This window comes from Pecten maximus, chromosome 2, assembly GCF_902652985.1.
Source record: "Pecten maximus chromosome 2, xPecMax1.1, whole genome shotgun sequence".
In the NCBI taxonomy this organism is placed as follows: Eukaryota; Metazoa; Mollusca; class Bivalvia; order Pectinida; family Pectinidae; genus Pecten; species Pecten maximus.
In genome coordinates this window covers 35,772,295-35,791,261 of record NC_047016.1, presented here as the reverse complement: position 1 = coordinate 35,791,261, position 18,967 = coordinate 35,772,295, and the positions used below count along the sequence as shown (strand labels likewise).

The 18,967-nt window shown below is 38.5% G+C and overlaps 1 protein-coding gene across 1 annotated transcript in view; it reads right to left on the bottom strand.

The window, feature by feature from the left end:
- Positions 1 to 884: 884 nt before the first annotated feature.
- Positions 885 to 18,967, bottom strand: part of LOC117321910 — a 34,385-nt gene continuing 16,302 nt past the window's right edge. The window contains exons 3-5 of the mRNA XM_033876536.1: positions 4,208 to 4,369; positions 3,636 to 3,758; positions 885 to 3,367 (exon numbers count right to left, since the gene is read on the bottom strand). Coding sequence (XP_033732427.1) covers positions 3,201 to 3,367; positions 3,636 to 3,758; positions 4,208 to 4,369 — 452 coding nt within the window. The 3' untranslated portion in view covers positions 885 to 3,200. The remainder of the gene's footprint in view (positions 3,368 to 3,635; positions 3,759 to 4,207; positions 4,370 to 18,967) is intronic.

Sequence of the window (18,967 nt, the reverse complement as noted above, 5' to 3'; positions counted from 1 at the left end):
TGTACATTTATGTAACTCTAGCGAAATATATATCGTCAATTATTTGTATAGTAATTATTAATTTGTTAATTTCTGTACAAATAAAGTTTTGATAATCGCAGATTTCAAAGTGTGTAAATTTGAAATCATGTGGAAATTTACTTAAAATGCCACAAGAAAAGAAATTATATTGACTGTGTTTTGAAGTACAAAATCATAATTTAAACCGTACACTGTTCTAAAATGTCCTCATTGTAATTTTTCTAAAGTTTAACGTTTTATTGAAATAAGGAATAACTTAAATAAATATCAACGTTAAATGTTTTATAGCAAACAATTTGCATATCTATTTCAACTGGAACAATAGAATCGAATGAATAACCTTCAGATGTTCTTCAATCCGGGCTGTTGTCTATACGAAAAAATAAGTGATACGAAAAGTGTTTGTGTAAAAGAACAAATATACATGTATTATCTTATAACAGTCAAACACATATAGGTTAAAAGTATATGGTTTTGTGGGATAATTTAAAAACATTTTTTCGCGATTTTTAAGGAAAAGCATCATAGATATTTTCTATTAAAAGTAATATCCTAAACATACACGTTTCAACCACATGAACATTTTTCATTGTCCGGTTCCTATTTACGTATCTTGCACATTTCAAATCTAATTCACGTATTTTTCAATGGAATCTATTTGTAAAAAACGCGTAACATAATGAGTGCTTCTTGTACAGTTCTAAGAAATGAAACTAAAGACAATGGAACATCTTTAACAAAACATATTCATACATACATTATATACTTTCTGCAGTTTTTATTAATTACAATCAAGTTCATTTTGTAATGGTGTAGACTCTTTATATGTTCAGAGGATTAAAAATAGAAAAGAAAAAAAGACAGACAACTCAGCTATTTATTATCAAAAATGAGCGAATTGTGTAGCACTAAATCACGATTTCGAAGAAGGCTAGAATTGTATCTCAGATACAAAAAATCAAAGTATCGCCATTAAATATCAACAAGAGTCTCTCAAGAATGTTATACAGCAGAACATCTTTTTGATGTACCTGATTTTCACAAAATTTTGCAGTTTGAAGCAAACACGTTATTTTTGGGTATTTACGAAAAAGACGAAAATGACTGTTTTACTCCATTATATTCATGTTCCGTGTACCATGTATCCCTGTACAATGTGTCCCTGTACCATGTGTCCATATTCTGTTCTATCAATATGAATAGAGAATAGTACAAACTCTGGAAGAGTTACAATTTTTATATCAGAAACTTTTAATGGTATTGTGGAGGCAAAAAAAAGGCTGAGATCACAAGGATAATGATGTAAAATAACGTCCTTATTTACAGAAATATGTATCTTTGGCTTACAGGTCATATCGGTGAAAAGAGAGTCTCGGGTATATAAAGGAGGGGCAATCATACCACATGCCCCTCCCTCGTATACCCAAGACCCTCTCATAGAGGTCATTAACGATTTGTAAATAAAGGCGATTCAGCAACAATATGATAACATGTTTGAAATGGTCAATGCAATTAATCAACAGTAAGATGAAGCAATCTTTGGTAAGTTTAATATCTAAAAAGTTTGGCTAGTCACAAAGTGAACCAGTTACAACGTAGTCACATGTAAAATGAACCAGTCGCAATTAAGCTGAACTAGTCACAAGATAATTGAGCTAGACGTAAGACGAATTAATCAGGAGTGATATGAACCAGTCTTAGATAAAGTGAACTAGCTAAGCTAAGCTAATCAATGTGTAGAACTAGCAACAAGGTGGACAAGGCATTTGTAAGGTGAACCAGTCACGAGATCAACTATTCTCAGGAAAGTGAACCAATCACAAGAGAGTGAACACGTTACAAGTACACGTATATTGGACTTTTCTTGGGTAAGTGAACCCACCACAAGAGAGTGAATGTACATGTATATTGGACTTTTCTCAGGAAAGCGAATCAATCACAAGAGAATGAACACGTTACAAGTACACGTATATTGGACTTTTCTCGGGTAAGTGAACCCACCACAAGAGAGTGAATGTACATGTATATTGGACTTTTCTCGGGAAAGCGAATCAATCACAAGAGAGTGAATGTATATTGGACATTTCTCAGGTAAGCGAATCAGTCACAAGAAAGTAAATGACTTACAAACACATGTAAGTTGAACCAATGATGGCTAAGTGAACCAAACACAAACAAGTCATACGCACATTGCACAACTCGCAGGGAATTGAGAGGAACTAACGATAAGTATCGGGTTGCGTCACAGTATGGATTAGGCAAAGGCTGACTACAGTCTCAATAAATCGGCTCTACCGGTTGTATGACAGAGTGGAACAGGGGAAGTAACTCTGATGTTATCAGAATGCAATAGAAACACAATGGATGTTTCTTGTCACACAAAGCGTGGACTAAACACACTTTATTGTCATCGTTGGTACCCATGTGATCTGTCCTCCCTAGCTCAGATCGATCACGTGAGGGCACGTGCATATAAAACATCCTATTCAACAATTATTAATGTACAAAATCCAGAAATCTTGAAATTATCAAATGGCTACGGAATATCTGTCCAATCAGAAACATTGTTTCACATGTTCTTTGGTTTGTTTGGCAAGATGGCAAATAACCTAAGTCGACACATAGGCGCGATCATCTTGGTATACCGTTTCTATTTTTCCAGGAGGAGAAGAGCTTCATTAATAAGAAGGATTTGATTGGTCGATGAAATATGAATATTTATGTCAAACCGAAGGCTTTCAAGCCAGTGCTCCCAACGGGTCAAACGAGTGTACCGTAGAGGAGACTCCGTGGGGCCGACGATAACGTACTTGTGGACTTACTAATAAAGCGTATAGGTAAACTAATAGATGTGTAAGGTAGGATAAATGAATCATCACGTAAATCATTATATTAACACACCAAAACATGTAAACAATATCAACATTTAAACAATATCAATATTCATCTTTCATCCGTAGTGCTTCAAATGTTGTGATAAAACTTTTGGCGACTGACAGATTTTTGTCATTGCAATTAAATAATCCATTCCATTGAGTGATATCTCAAGGATACCACTATCAACCAACATCACAGAGTATGGAAGTGAGAAATGGTGTCCTCGCTGCTATTTTAAAATGTATAGCAATATGGTCGAATCCGTTTACATTCAGTACATAAGGAACATTGTCACCCAAACATCATAGAGACGCCGGTACGTTCTTTCGGAACTCCCCTGGTCTGTTGCCGTTACCGACCGGTCGGTACTGAGCCACCACCACACATTTGTCCTTGTCTTTGACCTTGGCCACGCCCACACCGACATCGGTCGAGGATTTCCAAATCATTTGGGTGAAATTCATGGTGGCTGGAAGTGAAAATGGTTGTTTACTGAACAAATTATTGAATCCGTTCTAACCTAGAACATTATGCAAAAGAACCAAAAGGATCTTGCCGTCCACCATTGAATTATCTTTTCTCTACTTTTCCAATCCTTATTCTTTTTTGAAACAGGGAGAACCTATATATATTCCATCAGTAACTTTCAACTAATAACATTAATTGGGTGTTAGCTTAGCATTAATAGTTTTATAAAAAGTTTCCTTTTTTTAAATTTCAGTAGGATTTTAGACTACCTTTTCGCCACTTGGGGTCGTTGAAGTCGAATTGGTCCCTCTCTTTGTACCATAGCTTTGACACCTCACTGCCGTCTAGTTCCAACCCGTTCGTGTCAAGGAGAGCGATGCTTTCTCCTCTCCCTGAAATGTGTATTTGAAAGGCTCATTTATAACTCCTCCTATATTTTTAATGCATTACACCAAATTTTTTTGAATATATACAGAAAACATTTTAAATTCCACGAATGTCTGACTGATCACTTTATATTACCATTGCCGATGTCTTATCCCTATGTTGGCTCACGAGATCTTATTGTTGATTTGCTGCCCGCAAACAGATGTCAATTGATCCAACAAAAGCGAAATAACAAGAAGGATCATAACCTCCAAAGCCAACATATGCCAAATCGAAGCTCGAAAAAAAAAAAAAAAAAAAAACCACCAACACAGATAATGCCAAAACGTTGCCTCTTTTCTAAAACTTTCTTTTTGACTTTAGGATTCTTTTTTAGGATTCCCTTTTTTCATTTTTCTTTTGTCTTTTTTTTTCACTTTGGTTGCTTTTCCTTTTTCCGCTTTAATGTACCTACCAGGCAGTTCACTGTATTGCGTGAACCCTTTTTCTGCGATGATATCTGCCCACATCTGCGCATCACGTGTCAAATCGTCTACTTCCGCTAGCTTGGGACTTCCATGGCTACCTCGTAGTGCATTGTGGGCATCAATTAACTGTTTTCGGAAAACTCTGTTTTCTACAAAAAAATAATTATGATTTAAAAGAAAAGAAACCATATGATCCGGAAACCAATCATTTACGTTTTTAATATGACCTATTCTGAAAAGTATTTCGTTACGCGCTGGGACTGTTTTACTGCACGTTCCCCATCAGTTCGGCAGACAGGGCTCCCCACATCATCATATGGAATTGATTTAGTTTAATTATAACGTTATGTTACAATGTTGATCTGCCCCTACAGCTTCCCCCGGTGCCTGTACTGCCTCTATTACTTCCCAATTTGTCGTATCTCATCAACGACGACTGCGGGTCAATGCCAAACAAACACAATACGGCATAGGTTTATTACAGCGCTCACAGTATTATTAGATCTACTGCAAAATACCATACCCATTGTTCGTAAACAAACTGTGTAAAATAAAAATGAAAAAAAAGTACGATCAATTTTTGCAGAAGTAAAAGAGTGATGTTTATTTTCATATAACTCTCTCTGTTAAGGAATTTATAGTCAGTCTACAATAACAATTACGACGATTTTTATGGGATACGAATATCGTCACAGTCTGGACCACACGACTACCATGGCTGGATAGCATGTATCAAAATGGCAATTTCCGTGGCTGTTGTATGATGGCTCCATGTACAACAATACCACATCGCACCTATCATACATGTAACGCGTTACTCAATTTTATATCCTTCTGACACACGGCACTTGACATTTAGTGAAGAAAACGAGCTAAACGATGCGCACATTTAACGGTTGGTTAACATTTAAATAACCGAGACCCGGGAGTGTTAACGATGCCACATGACCTTGTTATCATACACATCACTTGTCGGTATTGCAAGTGACCTTGTATCCGCGATAACATGTTGTCAGGTATACTTAGCCTTGTTTAGATTAATACTTTTGTTTATTTTGTTTAACGTCCTACTAACAGCCAGGGTCATTTAAGGACGTGCCAGGTTTTGGAGGTGGAGGAAAGCCGGAGTACCCGGAGAACAACCACCTGGAAACTGCCCCATGTAGATTTCGAACTAGCAACCCAGAGGTGGAGGGCTAGTGATAATGTGTCGGGACACCTTAACCACTCGGCCACCGCGGCCCCTTACATGGATACAATTATCAACAGAATATGTGATGTTGTATCCATAACAACATTGATAATATCAATACCAATCGTATTATTGACAGCAGCGTTAAATATCGATATGAAAACACGACATTGTATCCATTGGCAACATCGTTAAATGTCAATATGTAACACGACATTGTATCCATTGGCAACATCGTTAAATGTCAATATCTAACACGACATTGTATCCATTGACACCATTGTTAAATGTCAATATCTAACACGACATTGTATCCATTGACACCATTGTTAAATGTCAATATCTAACACGACATTGTATCCATTGACACCGTTGTTAAATGTCAATATCTAAAACGACATTGTATCCATTGACAACATTGTTAAATGTCAATATCTAACACGACATTGTATCCATTGACACCATTGTTAAATGTCAATATCTAACACGACATTGTATCCATTGACACCGTTGTTAAATGTCAATATCTAACACGACATTGTATCCATTGACACCATTGTTAAATGTCAATATCTAACACGACATTGTATCCATTGACAACATTGTTAAATGTCAATATCTAACACGACATTGTATCCATTGACAACATTGTTAAATGTCAATATCTAACACGACGTTGTATCCATTGACACCGTTGTTAAATGTCAATACCGTTACAACATTATCAGCAACACACGTAGCCTGTATCCATTGACAACATTTGGTTTATTTTGGTTTGGTTTATTTTGTTAAACATCCTATCAACAGCCAGGGTCATTTAGGGACGTGCCTGATCATAGAGGTGGAGGAAATCCGGAGCTTCCGGAGAAAAACCACCAACCTACGGTTAGTACCAGGCAACTGCCCAACGTGGGTTTCAAACTCGCAACCAAGAGGTGGAGGGCTAGTAATAAAGTGTCGGGACATCGCCAGTATCACACCTGACAACGTATTCAGTGACAACAATATAAAATAAACCTATCGTACATAATGACCACATTTCTCTGGTAGAAAATAGTATCAGATGTACATTCAACAAAGGTACCATTCATCCATGGACGATGCTGTAAGCTAAACAATAGCTGGCGTCCATTCAGATATCGTTTATAAATCTTCATACTTGTCTGTAATGACAAACATCAAACAAAACGAATCCTTTAAAAAATGAAAATTACAACGCTTTATACAGATGAGTATTTTAAGTTGCGGAATAAGCTGATCGTATTTAACGAAAACATTCCGAAGACCGAGCATTTACGTCTGAATCTACTCCAAACACTTTGAAGCTTCTACACAGACCGCTAATTGTTACCGCATTGTGTGTAAACTACCAACAGAAAATAATTAAACAAGACAGACTTAATTAGATATTACCGGAAGTACACAGAGAAAAGTTTAAAAATATCGGTTCTCTGTTTCGCACTGTCACGATAAGATCAGTACCTTCGAGTTGATAATGAAGGAGCGAATACACAATCTGTGTGTGTGAGTTTTACTGACGTAGTGTGGGGTCAATAGGTCATTAGACTTGTCAGCCATGGATCTACATAGTACACCAGCCTTCATACAATGTAAGATATACACCCAGCATGGGCCATTCACCCCGAGTATCGCCTGACCCTATCACCGAGTAAGAGACCCCGATACATATACACTGTACCTGGTGACCTTTATAATGCAATTGCATTAATTTTAGATAATGATTAAGTAAATACATTTATTTATGTTATGTTCAGGAAAAAATAAACAATAAAAAAAACCCAACTATTTGTTGATGAACTATTTTCTCTTAGAAATTATAACGCAACTGTATCAACAAATCAAAAGCTAGGTTACAAACGTATTTCAGATTTTTATTTTGTTCACCTAGACAAGCATATATGTTACAAGAGGTCATACATACAAATTGAAATTTTACAAATGGCGGAACATAACAAATCTGATACACACAGATTTTTTTTCAGGTCTTTCAACAAACTTGCTAACATTTGAGGGCACACGCATTACATAGAGAAATTAAACCTATCATTTTTGTCAGATTAGGGTATGTATAATAATAGTTTGGAATGTATATATTTCTAATTTTGGATACTTATTCATAATTACAAACAAATAAATAATGATACTCGTCACCAACACCATTAGAACACAAAGGACAAATTCAGTTATTACGAGATATACCAGCCTATGGTCAAATGCAAATATGATGTACGGAATTTTGCAATATATTTTCGTTCTCTTACATTCAACTTGATAAAATTTAAAATCGAGACTTAAACATGGAGTGCATCTTCCCTCTAGATGACACCTCCACATCATTAGCTATTTCTGAATAAATTGATCTTGAAGTCTTTGCTTTAGAATAAATTTTAAATTATCCTTAGTTAATGTACAGGTTTCCTGTAAATCCCATACAAAGTTCAAACCAGAATTTTCATGTTAGTGGTACAACAAACTATAAATATTGCTAGACAACAATTTAGAAGAGATTAAATTATACCAGAACATAGTAATTCTACATTTAATTTCAATACTTACAGGTTCTCTATCTAGTTCACAAAAGACCATACAATTTGGGGTACTACATCTCAAATTTGAAATACGTTTACAAAATTGCAACTGAATGTTCTCAATAACATTTGTATCTTTAGAACCCTATATTTCAGCTGAATATAAAAATATTGAATTGTAAATCAACTAGTGACACCGTTTTTAACGCTATTGATTGATAACATGAATTCTTAAGGCAATTAAAACGCTTGTTTCAAGAAAGATTAAATCATTGATTGATAACAAAATAGTTAATGCTATTAGCAACATGGAACTATGCCCACTGTTGTTTTCAGCTGGAAGTGCGTTACACAACACCATCTAAGATGGATTCAAGCTCATAAAACAGACCTTCAAAATGTACCCTATTTATCAATGTCAAGTGAGACACACATATATAGATACATAAAAACGAAATGAAAAAATGGGCTCATTTTTTCCTTATAACTTGTTAATGAGTATCAGATAACTTCCGTGTTACTTTTTTTCAGACTGACAGCTGCCAAGCTTCAGTCCGAATTACATAACCATAGAAACAAGCTTTTCCAACAGAAGCCAAACTATTCCAGAAATTCCATTTGTAATTCACCTCCGTACATCTTTGGTTCGAAATTGATATGTTCAGTGACCTCAGAATGTTCAGTAGTTTATACGTTTAAACTGAAATACACTTTGTATGTAATGGAGATATATGCCAGGAGTATGTGGATAATTCACTTGTTTACACGTTGTTATGCAATAGACCTCAGTTTCCATATTTTTGTATGTGTGTTGATGACTGATGTTTTCACATTGTCATTGAATCTGTATGTTGATTCAGTTGACGACACGCTTTCCCGTGGAAGAACCGAACGACATGGCTACACGTGTATTAGCCCGAGTTTCCTCTGGCCCTGACACCATGTTCTTTATGCCTACACCAGACATGGTGTCAGGGCCAGAGGAAACTTGGGCAACACGTGTCTGTAACAAAAGTGATGTATTGTTACTTTGAGTGTAGAAGTAATTGGCTGATGTTTACACACCTGTACGTTGCTGACAGATGTTTGCAAACCTATGTAAGTGACGTCAACATGTCTGTAACTGAAAATGTTAAACATTTCCGTATGTAATTGACTGATGTTCAAACATGTGTATGTAATTAATATTTACATGACACTGGATGCAAAAGAATGGTGTTTTTTTATGTTTGCCGAAATTTAATGGTGTTTACATGCTTGTATGTATCTGGTGTCACACGTGTGCTCGTAATTGGCTGTTGTTTTCCGCATGAATGATGATCATACAATTGCCTATTGTACCTTAATACTTACAGCTCTTACATGTACCTTTAATAAATGATATTTGCACGTGGGTATGTAAATGGATGATATTTACAGCTCTTATGTGTACCTATTGTAACTGATAAATACACTTGTGTATGTAAATAAAGGATATGTAACTGATGCGCACGAGCGCCGATGTAATCGCCCTAGATAAACTTTTGTCCGTGACTGGGGAGGCATGTAAATGGCTCTAATAGATTTGATGTATTAACTTCACTAAAGCTTACATTATTGTATGCTATTGACGGAGGGGTTTACTGCTGAAGTGTGATTGACTAAATTCTGTGTAACCGTCTAGACATGCAGCTGAACGTGAACATTGGTAAGAAATCAATGACCTACAACTCACTGTCGCACACATCCTCAAGCAAACGTGGCCCAACACAACCACACATACAGAGATGCTGACAAAGTTATCTTAACGCGATGGCTTTAGAGTACCATTCTTAGGTTCTGGAGCATGGCAATCTAGATATATGGATCTTGAAGCCTGACAAACTAGTTATATGGATCTTGAAGCCTGACAAACTAGTTATATGGATCTTGAAGCATGACAATCAAGTTCTATGGGTTCTGAAGCATGGCAAACTAGTTATATGGATCTTGAAGCATGGCAATCAAGTTCTATGGGTTCTGAAGCATGGCAAACTAGTTATATGGATCTTGAAGCATGGCAATCTAGTTCTATGGGTTCTGAAGCATGACAAACTAGTTATATGGATCTTGAAGCATGGCAATCAAGTTCTATGGGTTCTGAAGCATGGTACTCTAGTTATGTGGATCTTGAAGCATGGCAATCTAGTTCTATGGGCTCTGAGCATGGCAAGGTCGTTTCATGAGTGCTGAACCATGAACCTGTAGTTATATGGGTTCTGAACCATGGTAATCTAATTCTATGGATTCTGAACCACGAGATCTAGTTATATTGGGCTTTGAACCATGGTAACCTAGTTCTATGGGTTCTAAAATGTGGCAATCTAGTTCTATGGGTTATAAAATATGGCAATCTAGTTCTATGGGTTATAAAATATGGCAATCTAGTTCTATGGGTTATAAAATATGGAAATCTAGTTCCATGGGTTATAAAATATGGCAATCTATTTCTATGGGTCCTGAAGCATGTCAGTCTAGTTATATTGTAGTCCGAGTTTCCTCTGGCCCTAGGACCAGACATGGTGTTATGGCCAGATGAAACGCGGGCTAGTTATATGGGTTCCAAAGAATGGCAATCTAGTTGAATATATATGGATTATGAACCATGGAAATGTTATATGGTCACCACAACCTATGTCTATGGATTTTAAACCATGACAATCTAGTAGTTCTATGGGTTCTGAACCAATGCAATCTAGTTATATGGATAGTGAACCATGATAATATAGTTTTATGAGTTCTGTTCCATGGCAATCTATAGTTCTATAAGTTCTGAACAATCACAATGTAGTTGTATGGGTTCTAAACCATAACAATGTAGTTGTATTGGTTTTGAAACACGGCATTGTATTTCTGAACCATGACAATGCAGTTATATTGTTTCTGAACCATGGTAATGTAATTATATTGCATGCTAAACCATGGTGATCTAGTTTGGGTATTATGGTTAAACCATGGTGATCTAGTTTGGGTATTATGGTTAAACCATGGTGATGTTCTTTGGGTATTATGGTTAAACCATGGTGATGTTCTTTGGGTATTATGGTTAAACCATGGTGATGTTCTTTGGGTATTATGGTTAAACCATGGTGATGTTCTTTGGGTATTATGGTTAAACCATGGTGATGTTCTTTGGGTATTATGGTTAAAACATGATGATCTAGTTTGGGTATTATAATTAAACCATGATGATCTAGTTTGGGTATTATAATTAAACCATGATGATCTAGTTTGGGTGTTATGGTTAAACCATGGCGATCTAGTTTGAGTGTTATGGTTAAAACATGATGATCTAGTTTGGGTATTATAATTAAACCATGATGATCTAGTTTGGGTGTTATGGTTAAACCATGGTGATCTAGTTTGGGTATTATAATTAAACCATGGCGATCTAGTTTGGGTATTATGGTTAAACCATGGTGATCTAGTTTGGGTATTATAATTAAACCATGGCGATCTAGTTTGAGTGTTATGGTTAAACCATGGTGATCTAGTTTGGGTATTATAATTAAACCATGGCGATCTAGTTTGGGTATTATGGTTAAACCATGGTGATCTAGTTTGGGTATTATAATTAAACCATGGCGATCTAGTTTGGGTATTATGGTTAAACCATGGTGATCTAGTTTGGGTATTATGGTTAAACCATGGTGATCTAGTTTGGGTATTATGGTTAAACCATGGTGATCTAGTTTGAGTGTTATGGTTAAACCATGGTGATCTAGTTTGGGTATTATGGTTAGCCATGGTGATCTTGTTTGGGTATTATGGTTAAACCATGGCGATCTAGTTTGGGTATTATAATTAAACCATGGCGATCTAGTTTGGGTATTATGGTTAAACCATGGTGATCTAGTTTTGGTATTATAATTAAACCATGATGATCTAGTTTGGGTATTATGGTTAAACCATGGTGATCTAGTTTGAGTGTTATGGTTAAACCATGGCGATCTAGTTTGGGTATTATGGTTAAACCATGGTGATCTAGTTTGGGTATTATGGTTAAACCATGGTGATCTAGTTTGGGTGTTATGGTTAAACCATGGTGATCTAGTTTGGGTGTTATGGTTAAACCATGGTGATCTAGTTTGGGTATTATGGTTAAACAACAACAATCCAGTATTATAGATATGAATTAAAATCAAGGGAATCAAAATGATCCAGGACACTTTACATAACCAATGGGTCAATTTGTACACCCCACCATAGCTAAGGGACTTCAGATAGGAAATGTAGTATATTAGCCATCACTAGGTACAGTAACGTACGGGACCCACACAAACTAACCAGACAGGCTGTGATATCAGTATAATGACGAAACCACGTGACAACCTATAACGTATGATACCATTTTATCTGAGCCGACCATACATCACGTGGTTCTAATCCCCAATCAAACTGCTATATCCCTACACTGACACTTTATCCTAGTTGTCTATAAAATGGCCTTCACACGCCCCGAAAATATTTCGATTACTTTCGAGTCCGATTTACGTAGTGTGCAAGAAAATGCCCAGAATATGGCAAGCATTGGGAAAAAAATGAAATTAGAAAAAAAATAGTTTTAGGACAATTGTGGCAAAATGAAAAAATCTGACATACATTGGGACTACATTTGTATCATGAAGATCCGTCAACTTGAAATCTCACAATTATCAGGACGAGTACAGAGTATAAAGAATTAGGACTAGAGCTATGAGCCTGTATAAGACAATGGGATTTCCGATCAGTCATTGTTGTATGTTGTTAGTGTCTACATTATACATCTACAATGTAAGTATGTTGTATCAACTGTATATCCATCGGCCCAATCAACACCATATGGCGTCAGAAAATACCTACATACACATGCCGGTGACGACATGGTCAAACGCTCGGCATCCACATTCCACGGTCACGTGACATTCTCCTGATCCTCGGCACATCAGCGTACAACATACCAAATGATTGTCGATTGGTCACCTTGACTTAATAGAGCTATCTAAGATTTCGTATGTCGACCTTGACATGCGATATGTTTACAATCTGATCATGATGATGGCCGGTAAAACAAACGTGGCAGTCCTTCATCCCACTGAACCATTCACCTGTTACCATTATAATAGGCCTCTTGGTTATTGTAAAAAGAATTAAAATGAACACATACTTCTTATAATCGTGAAATTACGTCACGTCAAAGTCATTTCTGTCATTTGAACAAAATTTGTAATCCTCCACCCGGCTGGCTTAGTTTGGTTTATTTTGTTTAACGTGCCTCGTTTTTGAGGTGGACGAAAACTGGAGTACCCGGAGAAAAACCACCGGCCTACGGTCAGTACCAAGCAACTTCCCAATGTCGGTTTCGGACTCGCGACCCAGAGATGGTGGGCTAGTGATGAAGTTTCGGTACACATTAAACATACCGCCACAGCGGACCCATCCTCCCTCCATCCCTCAGACCTCTTGGTTATTGAGAAGAAGTTGTTTCATACATTGATCTGTATTTACTACAAAATGGGTGTCGTATTATATATAAATATATTTCCACTAGTCTTCGCAAATAATGTTCATGGTACATGTACATATCACGTATCCTATAACGACGACAATGCCCTGACGCGATGGAGACAGAGGAAGATGACGGACTCCACAAATTGAAATAAATTGGAAAACAATCGGCTATGATAAAGTGTTGGTATAAAGATATGTACATACCACCATTTAAGATTATGCCTTTCCAAAACTAAAATGTCACTCAAAAAATGATTATGGACAAACTATCGGGTTGTGTACTGAATGGCCACATATGTGGTACGACCTTTATCGGCGGATTGTGAAAGGTTCCATGCGTTATTTTCCAGACGCCTCCGTTACTTAACATTCTTGTCACGGACCGTCCAGTCGATCAGACTTCGGGGATTTACCATGACGGGACAGTGATAAGCTTCAAAATACTGTAGCGGCGGTACCGGGCAGGTCATATTCTACGAAGGCACGCTAGGGGGCGCCTGTCTATCGCTAGTAAGCGTCCCGATGTGTGGCAATGTATCTGATCATTTCAGGATCCAACACTATACGGTACCTGCTTTATGTAATTGTTTGTTCTTTAATTCACTGCTTCAAAATTTTGTAGAATTAAAGGTATCCCCCAATGCCCCACGACTGCACATTTTGATGACGTGGATGTTTAGTAAACTGTACGCTGTCTTCAGTCCAAAGTTTACATAAAGCACAAACTACAAATGTAATCTTCCCCTCATTTAAAACTAAAGAGCCTGGTCAAATCTGAAAAAGCACTCTCCGAAAAATTGGTGAGTATAGAAGGCCTAGAGACCAAACGTATAATGCTCAACTGTATTGATAATCTGAATGTTCTAGAAACATGGGCCAGTCTAAATAAACTGTTGTATCGACGCAGAGGATGTTTGTTAATATGTTGATATTATTTCATGGTTATAAAAAGAGACACACGGTGCCTTCATCGCCCACCTGGCTAATTCAGTGATTTTGGCAAAGCACTCTCCCTTACATTTTATATTATCAATATTTTCCTCATTCCAGGATCTACCTTTCAATACCATGCATTGCAGTCAATACTTCCCTTCGAAGCCAATTAACTTGAAAAACACTTAACATTAATCACCAACTGACTTCCTTTATTGGGTCCCTTTATCCCTGTATCCTTAATCCGTAATACATATGTAAGTTGTCCCTAGGAGTCTGTAGACCAAATTTGATCAAAATTCCTTTATCCATACAACAGAATAAACAATTCAAAGAAATCACAATTTCCCCCATTTTGGCCACTCTCCTATACTATAAGAGATACATACCCTCCATGTATAAAACATTGTCTTCTTCACTGAATAATTTTCCATGTGGAATTAGATTAAAATTAATCAGACCGTCTAGAAGAATTAACTCTAAGAGATTTCTCTCTAATATGCTGTACGCCTTAGTGGGCACTGCCCTTCGGGCCCCTGGAGCCAGACCCACTGTTTATACAAATTGGTTCCCTGTTCGACCAAGGATGCTTCAGACCAAAAGTTTCATTCATACAGAAAAAGAAGCAGGATATTGAAGAATTTCCTATATCCCCCAACCCCATCCCAACCGGGCCCCGCCCCTCAGCCTTTGGGGTGCAAGACGCAAAATTGGTTTCCTTTAAATCAAGGATGCTTCAGTCCACATAATAAGCATTTTAAAGAATTAAAATTTGCTATATTTTCCCTAATGGACCTCGCACGTCCGACCTCCTAGTGCCAGACCCATCCTTTATACCAAAAGATATTTCTAAATTTGACCAGACTCCTGTAAGTCGTTCAGAACTAGAAGCGTTTTTTTCGGGAAAGTTGTTGTACAGACAGGTGGCAGACGGACGACGGACGCTGCGCCATGGCATAAACTCACCGGTCCTTCGGGCAAGGTGAGCGATAAACCGATAATGGACACGGATTTGCATATCCATATCTTTCGTGTCCTACTTGCACCGCTAACACATAATTTCAATATAATCACATACTATCTAATTTTCAGAGGAAAGAGCCATTAATATATATGCCAAACCTCCTTAAATGAAAATTAATCTTTTCAACAAAGAAAACTGACTTCTATTGTATTCTATGTACATGTAACTTACTTAACGATGACACGAGCAAATACGGTATTGTATTTAAATTACAAACAAATCAGGATTTCGCCGAGTTCTTTACCGATAATGGCTGCCCCAAACAGTTTGATCAATACAGATATGGTCTCGTTATCACAGCTAATCATGGGCCTGGCCTAACCGAAAGGCAATAAAACGGACCGACACACGTGGGGAAAACGATCAACAAAGAGGAGAGATGTTAAGCCCAACTCCTCCTTCGCCATGATTAAATGGTGACTGATCGGGTTTTGATACGTATACAAAGACTGCTATATCGGAAACACTTACATTACAATAGTCAATACACAATTATACTCGTTTTCCTATTTAGTGCTGAAGTCTTGGTGATCAATTGTGAAGACCTGTAGTAATGGACTGTGATACAGCATGGCTGTAGGGTTTGGTCGAAGTGATACCGTATGGCTGTATAGTATGGCCGTAGTGATACCGTATGGCTGTAGAGTTTGGCCGTAGTGATACCGTATGGCTGTATAGTATGGCCGTAGTGATACAGCATGGCTGTAGAGTTTGGCCGTAGTGATACCGGATACCGTATGGCTGTATAGTATGGCCGTAGTGATACCGTATGGCTGTAGAGTTTGGCCGTAGTGATACCGGATACCGTATGGCTGTATAGTATGGCCGTAGTGATACCGTATGGCTGTAGAGTTTGGCCGTAGTGATACCGTATGGCTGTATAGTATGGCCGTAGTGATACCGTATGGCTGTATAGTATGGCCGTAGTGATACCGTATGGCTGTATAGTATGGCCGTAGTGATACAGTATGACTGTATAGTATGGCCGTAGTGATACCGGATACCGTATGGCTGTATAGTTTGGCCGTAGTGATACCGTATGACTGTATAGTATGGCCGTAGTGATACCGTATGGCTGTATAGTATGGCCGTAGTGATACCGTATGGCTGTATAGTATGGCCGTAGTGATACCGTATGGCTGTATAGTATGGCCGTAGTGATACCGTATGGCTGTATAGTATGGCCGTAGTGATACCGGATACCGTATGACTGTATAGTTTGGCCGTAGTGATACCGTATGGCTGTATAGTATGGCCGTAGTGATACCGTATGACTGTATAGTTTGGCCGTAGTGATACCGTATGGCTGTATAGTACGGCCGTAGTGATACCGTATGGCTGTATAGTTTGGCCGTAGTGATACCGTATGGCTGTATAGTATGGCCGTAGTGATACCGTATGGCTGTATAGTATGGCCGTAGTGATACGGTATGGCTGTATAGTATGGCCGTAGTGTTACCGGATACCGTATGACTGTATAGTATGGCCGTAGTGATACCGTATGGCTGTATAGTATGGCCGTAGTGATACCGTATGGCTGTATAGTATGGCCGTAGTGATACGGTATGACTGTATAGTTTGGCCGTAGTGATACCGTATGACTGTATAGTTTGGCCGTAGTGATACCGTATGGCTGTATAGTATGGCCGTAGTGATACCGGATACCGTATGACTGTATAGTATGGCCGTAGTGATACCGGATACCGTATGACTGTATAGTATGGCCGTAGTGATACCGGATACCGTATGACTGTATAGTATGGCCGTAGTGATACCGGATACCGTATGACTGTATAGTATGGCCGTAGTGATACCGTCTGGCTGTATAGTATGGCCGTAGTGATACCGTATGGCTGTATAGTATGGCCGTAGTGATACCGGATACCGTATGACTGTATAGTATGGCCGTAGTGATACCGTATGGCTGTATAGTATGGCCGTAGTGATACCGTATGGCTGTATAATATGGCCGTAGTGATACCGTATGACTGTATAGTATGGCCGTAGTGATACCGTATGGCTGTATAGTATGGCCGTAGTGATACCGTATGGCTGTATAATATGGCCGTAGTGATACCGTATGACTGTATAGTATGGCCGTAGTGATACCGTATGGCTGTATAGTTTGGCCGTAGTGATACCGTATGACTGTATAGTTTGACCGTAGTGATACCGTATGACTGTATAGTATGGCCGTAGTGATACCGTATGGCTGTATAGTACGGCCGTAGTGATACCGTATGGCTGTATAGTTTGGCCGTAGTGATACCGTATGGCTGTATAGTATGGCCGTAGTGATACCGGATACCGTATGGCTGTATAGTATGGCCGTAGTGATACCGTATGACTGTATAGTTTGGCCGTAGTGATACCGTATGGCTGTATAGTATGGCCGTAGTGATACCGTATGGCTGTATAGTATGGCCGTAGTGATACCGTATGGCTGTATAGTATGGCCGTAGTGATACCGTATGGCTGTATAGTATGGTCGTAGTGATACCGTATGGCTGTATAGTATGGCCGTAGTGATACCGTATGGCTGTATAGTATGGCCGTAGTGATACCGTATGGCTGTATAGTATGGCCGTAGTGATACCGTATGACTGTATAGTTTGGCCGTAGTGATACCGTATGACTGTATAGTACGGCCGTAGTGATACCGGATACCGTATGACTGTATAGTTTGGCCGTAGTGATACCGTATGACTGTATAGTATGGCCGTAGTGATACCGGATACCGTATGACTGTATAGTATGGCCGTAGTGATACCGTATGGCTGTATAGTATTGCCGTAGTGATACCGTATGGCTGTATAGTATGGCCGTAGTGATACCGTATGGCTGTATAGTATGGCCGTAGTGATACCGTATGGCTGTATAGTATGGCCGTAGTGATACCGTATGGCTGTATAGTATGGCCGTAGTGATACCGTATGACTGTATAGTTTGGCCGTAGTGATACCGTATGACTGTATAGTTTGGCCGTAGTGATACCGTATGGCTGTATAGTTTGGCCGTAGTGATACCGTATGGCTGTATAGTTTGGCCGTAGTAATACCGTATGGCTGTATAGTATGGCCGTAGTGATACCGTATGGCTGTATAGTATGGCCGTAGTGATACCGTATGGCTGTATAGTATGGCCGTAGTGATACCGGATACCGTATGACTGTATAGCATGGCCGTAGTGATACCGTATGGCTGTATAGTATGGCCGTAGTGATACCGTATGGCTGTATAGTATGGCCGTAGTGATACGGTATGACTGTATAGTTTGGCCGTAGTGATACCCTATGACTGTATAGTATGGCCGTAGTGATACCGGATACCGTATGACTGTATAGCATGGCCATAGTGATACCGTATGACTGTATAGTATGGCCGTAGTGATACCGTATGACTGTATAGTTTGGCCGTAGTGATACCGTATGACTGTATAGTTTGGCCGTAGTGATACCGTATGGCTGTATAGTATGGCCGTAGTGATACCGGATACCGTATGACTGTATAGTATGGCCGTAGTGATACCGGATACCGTATGA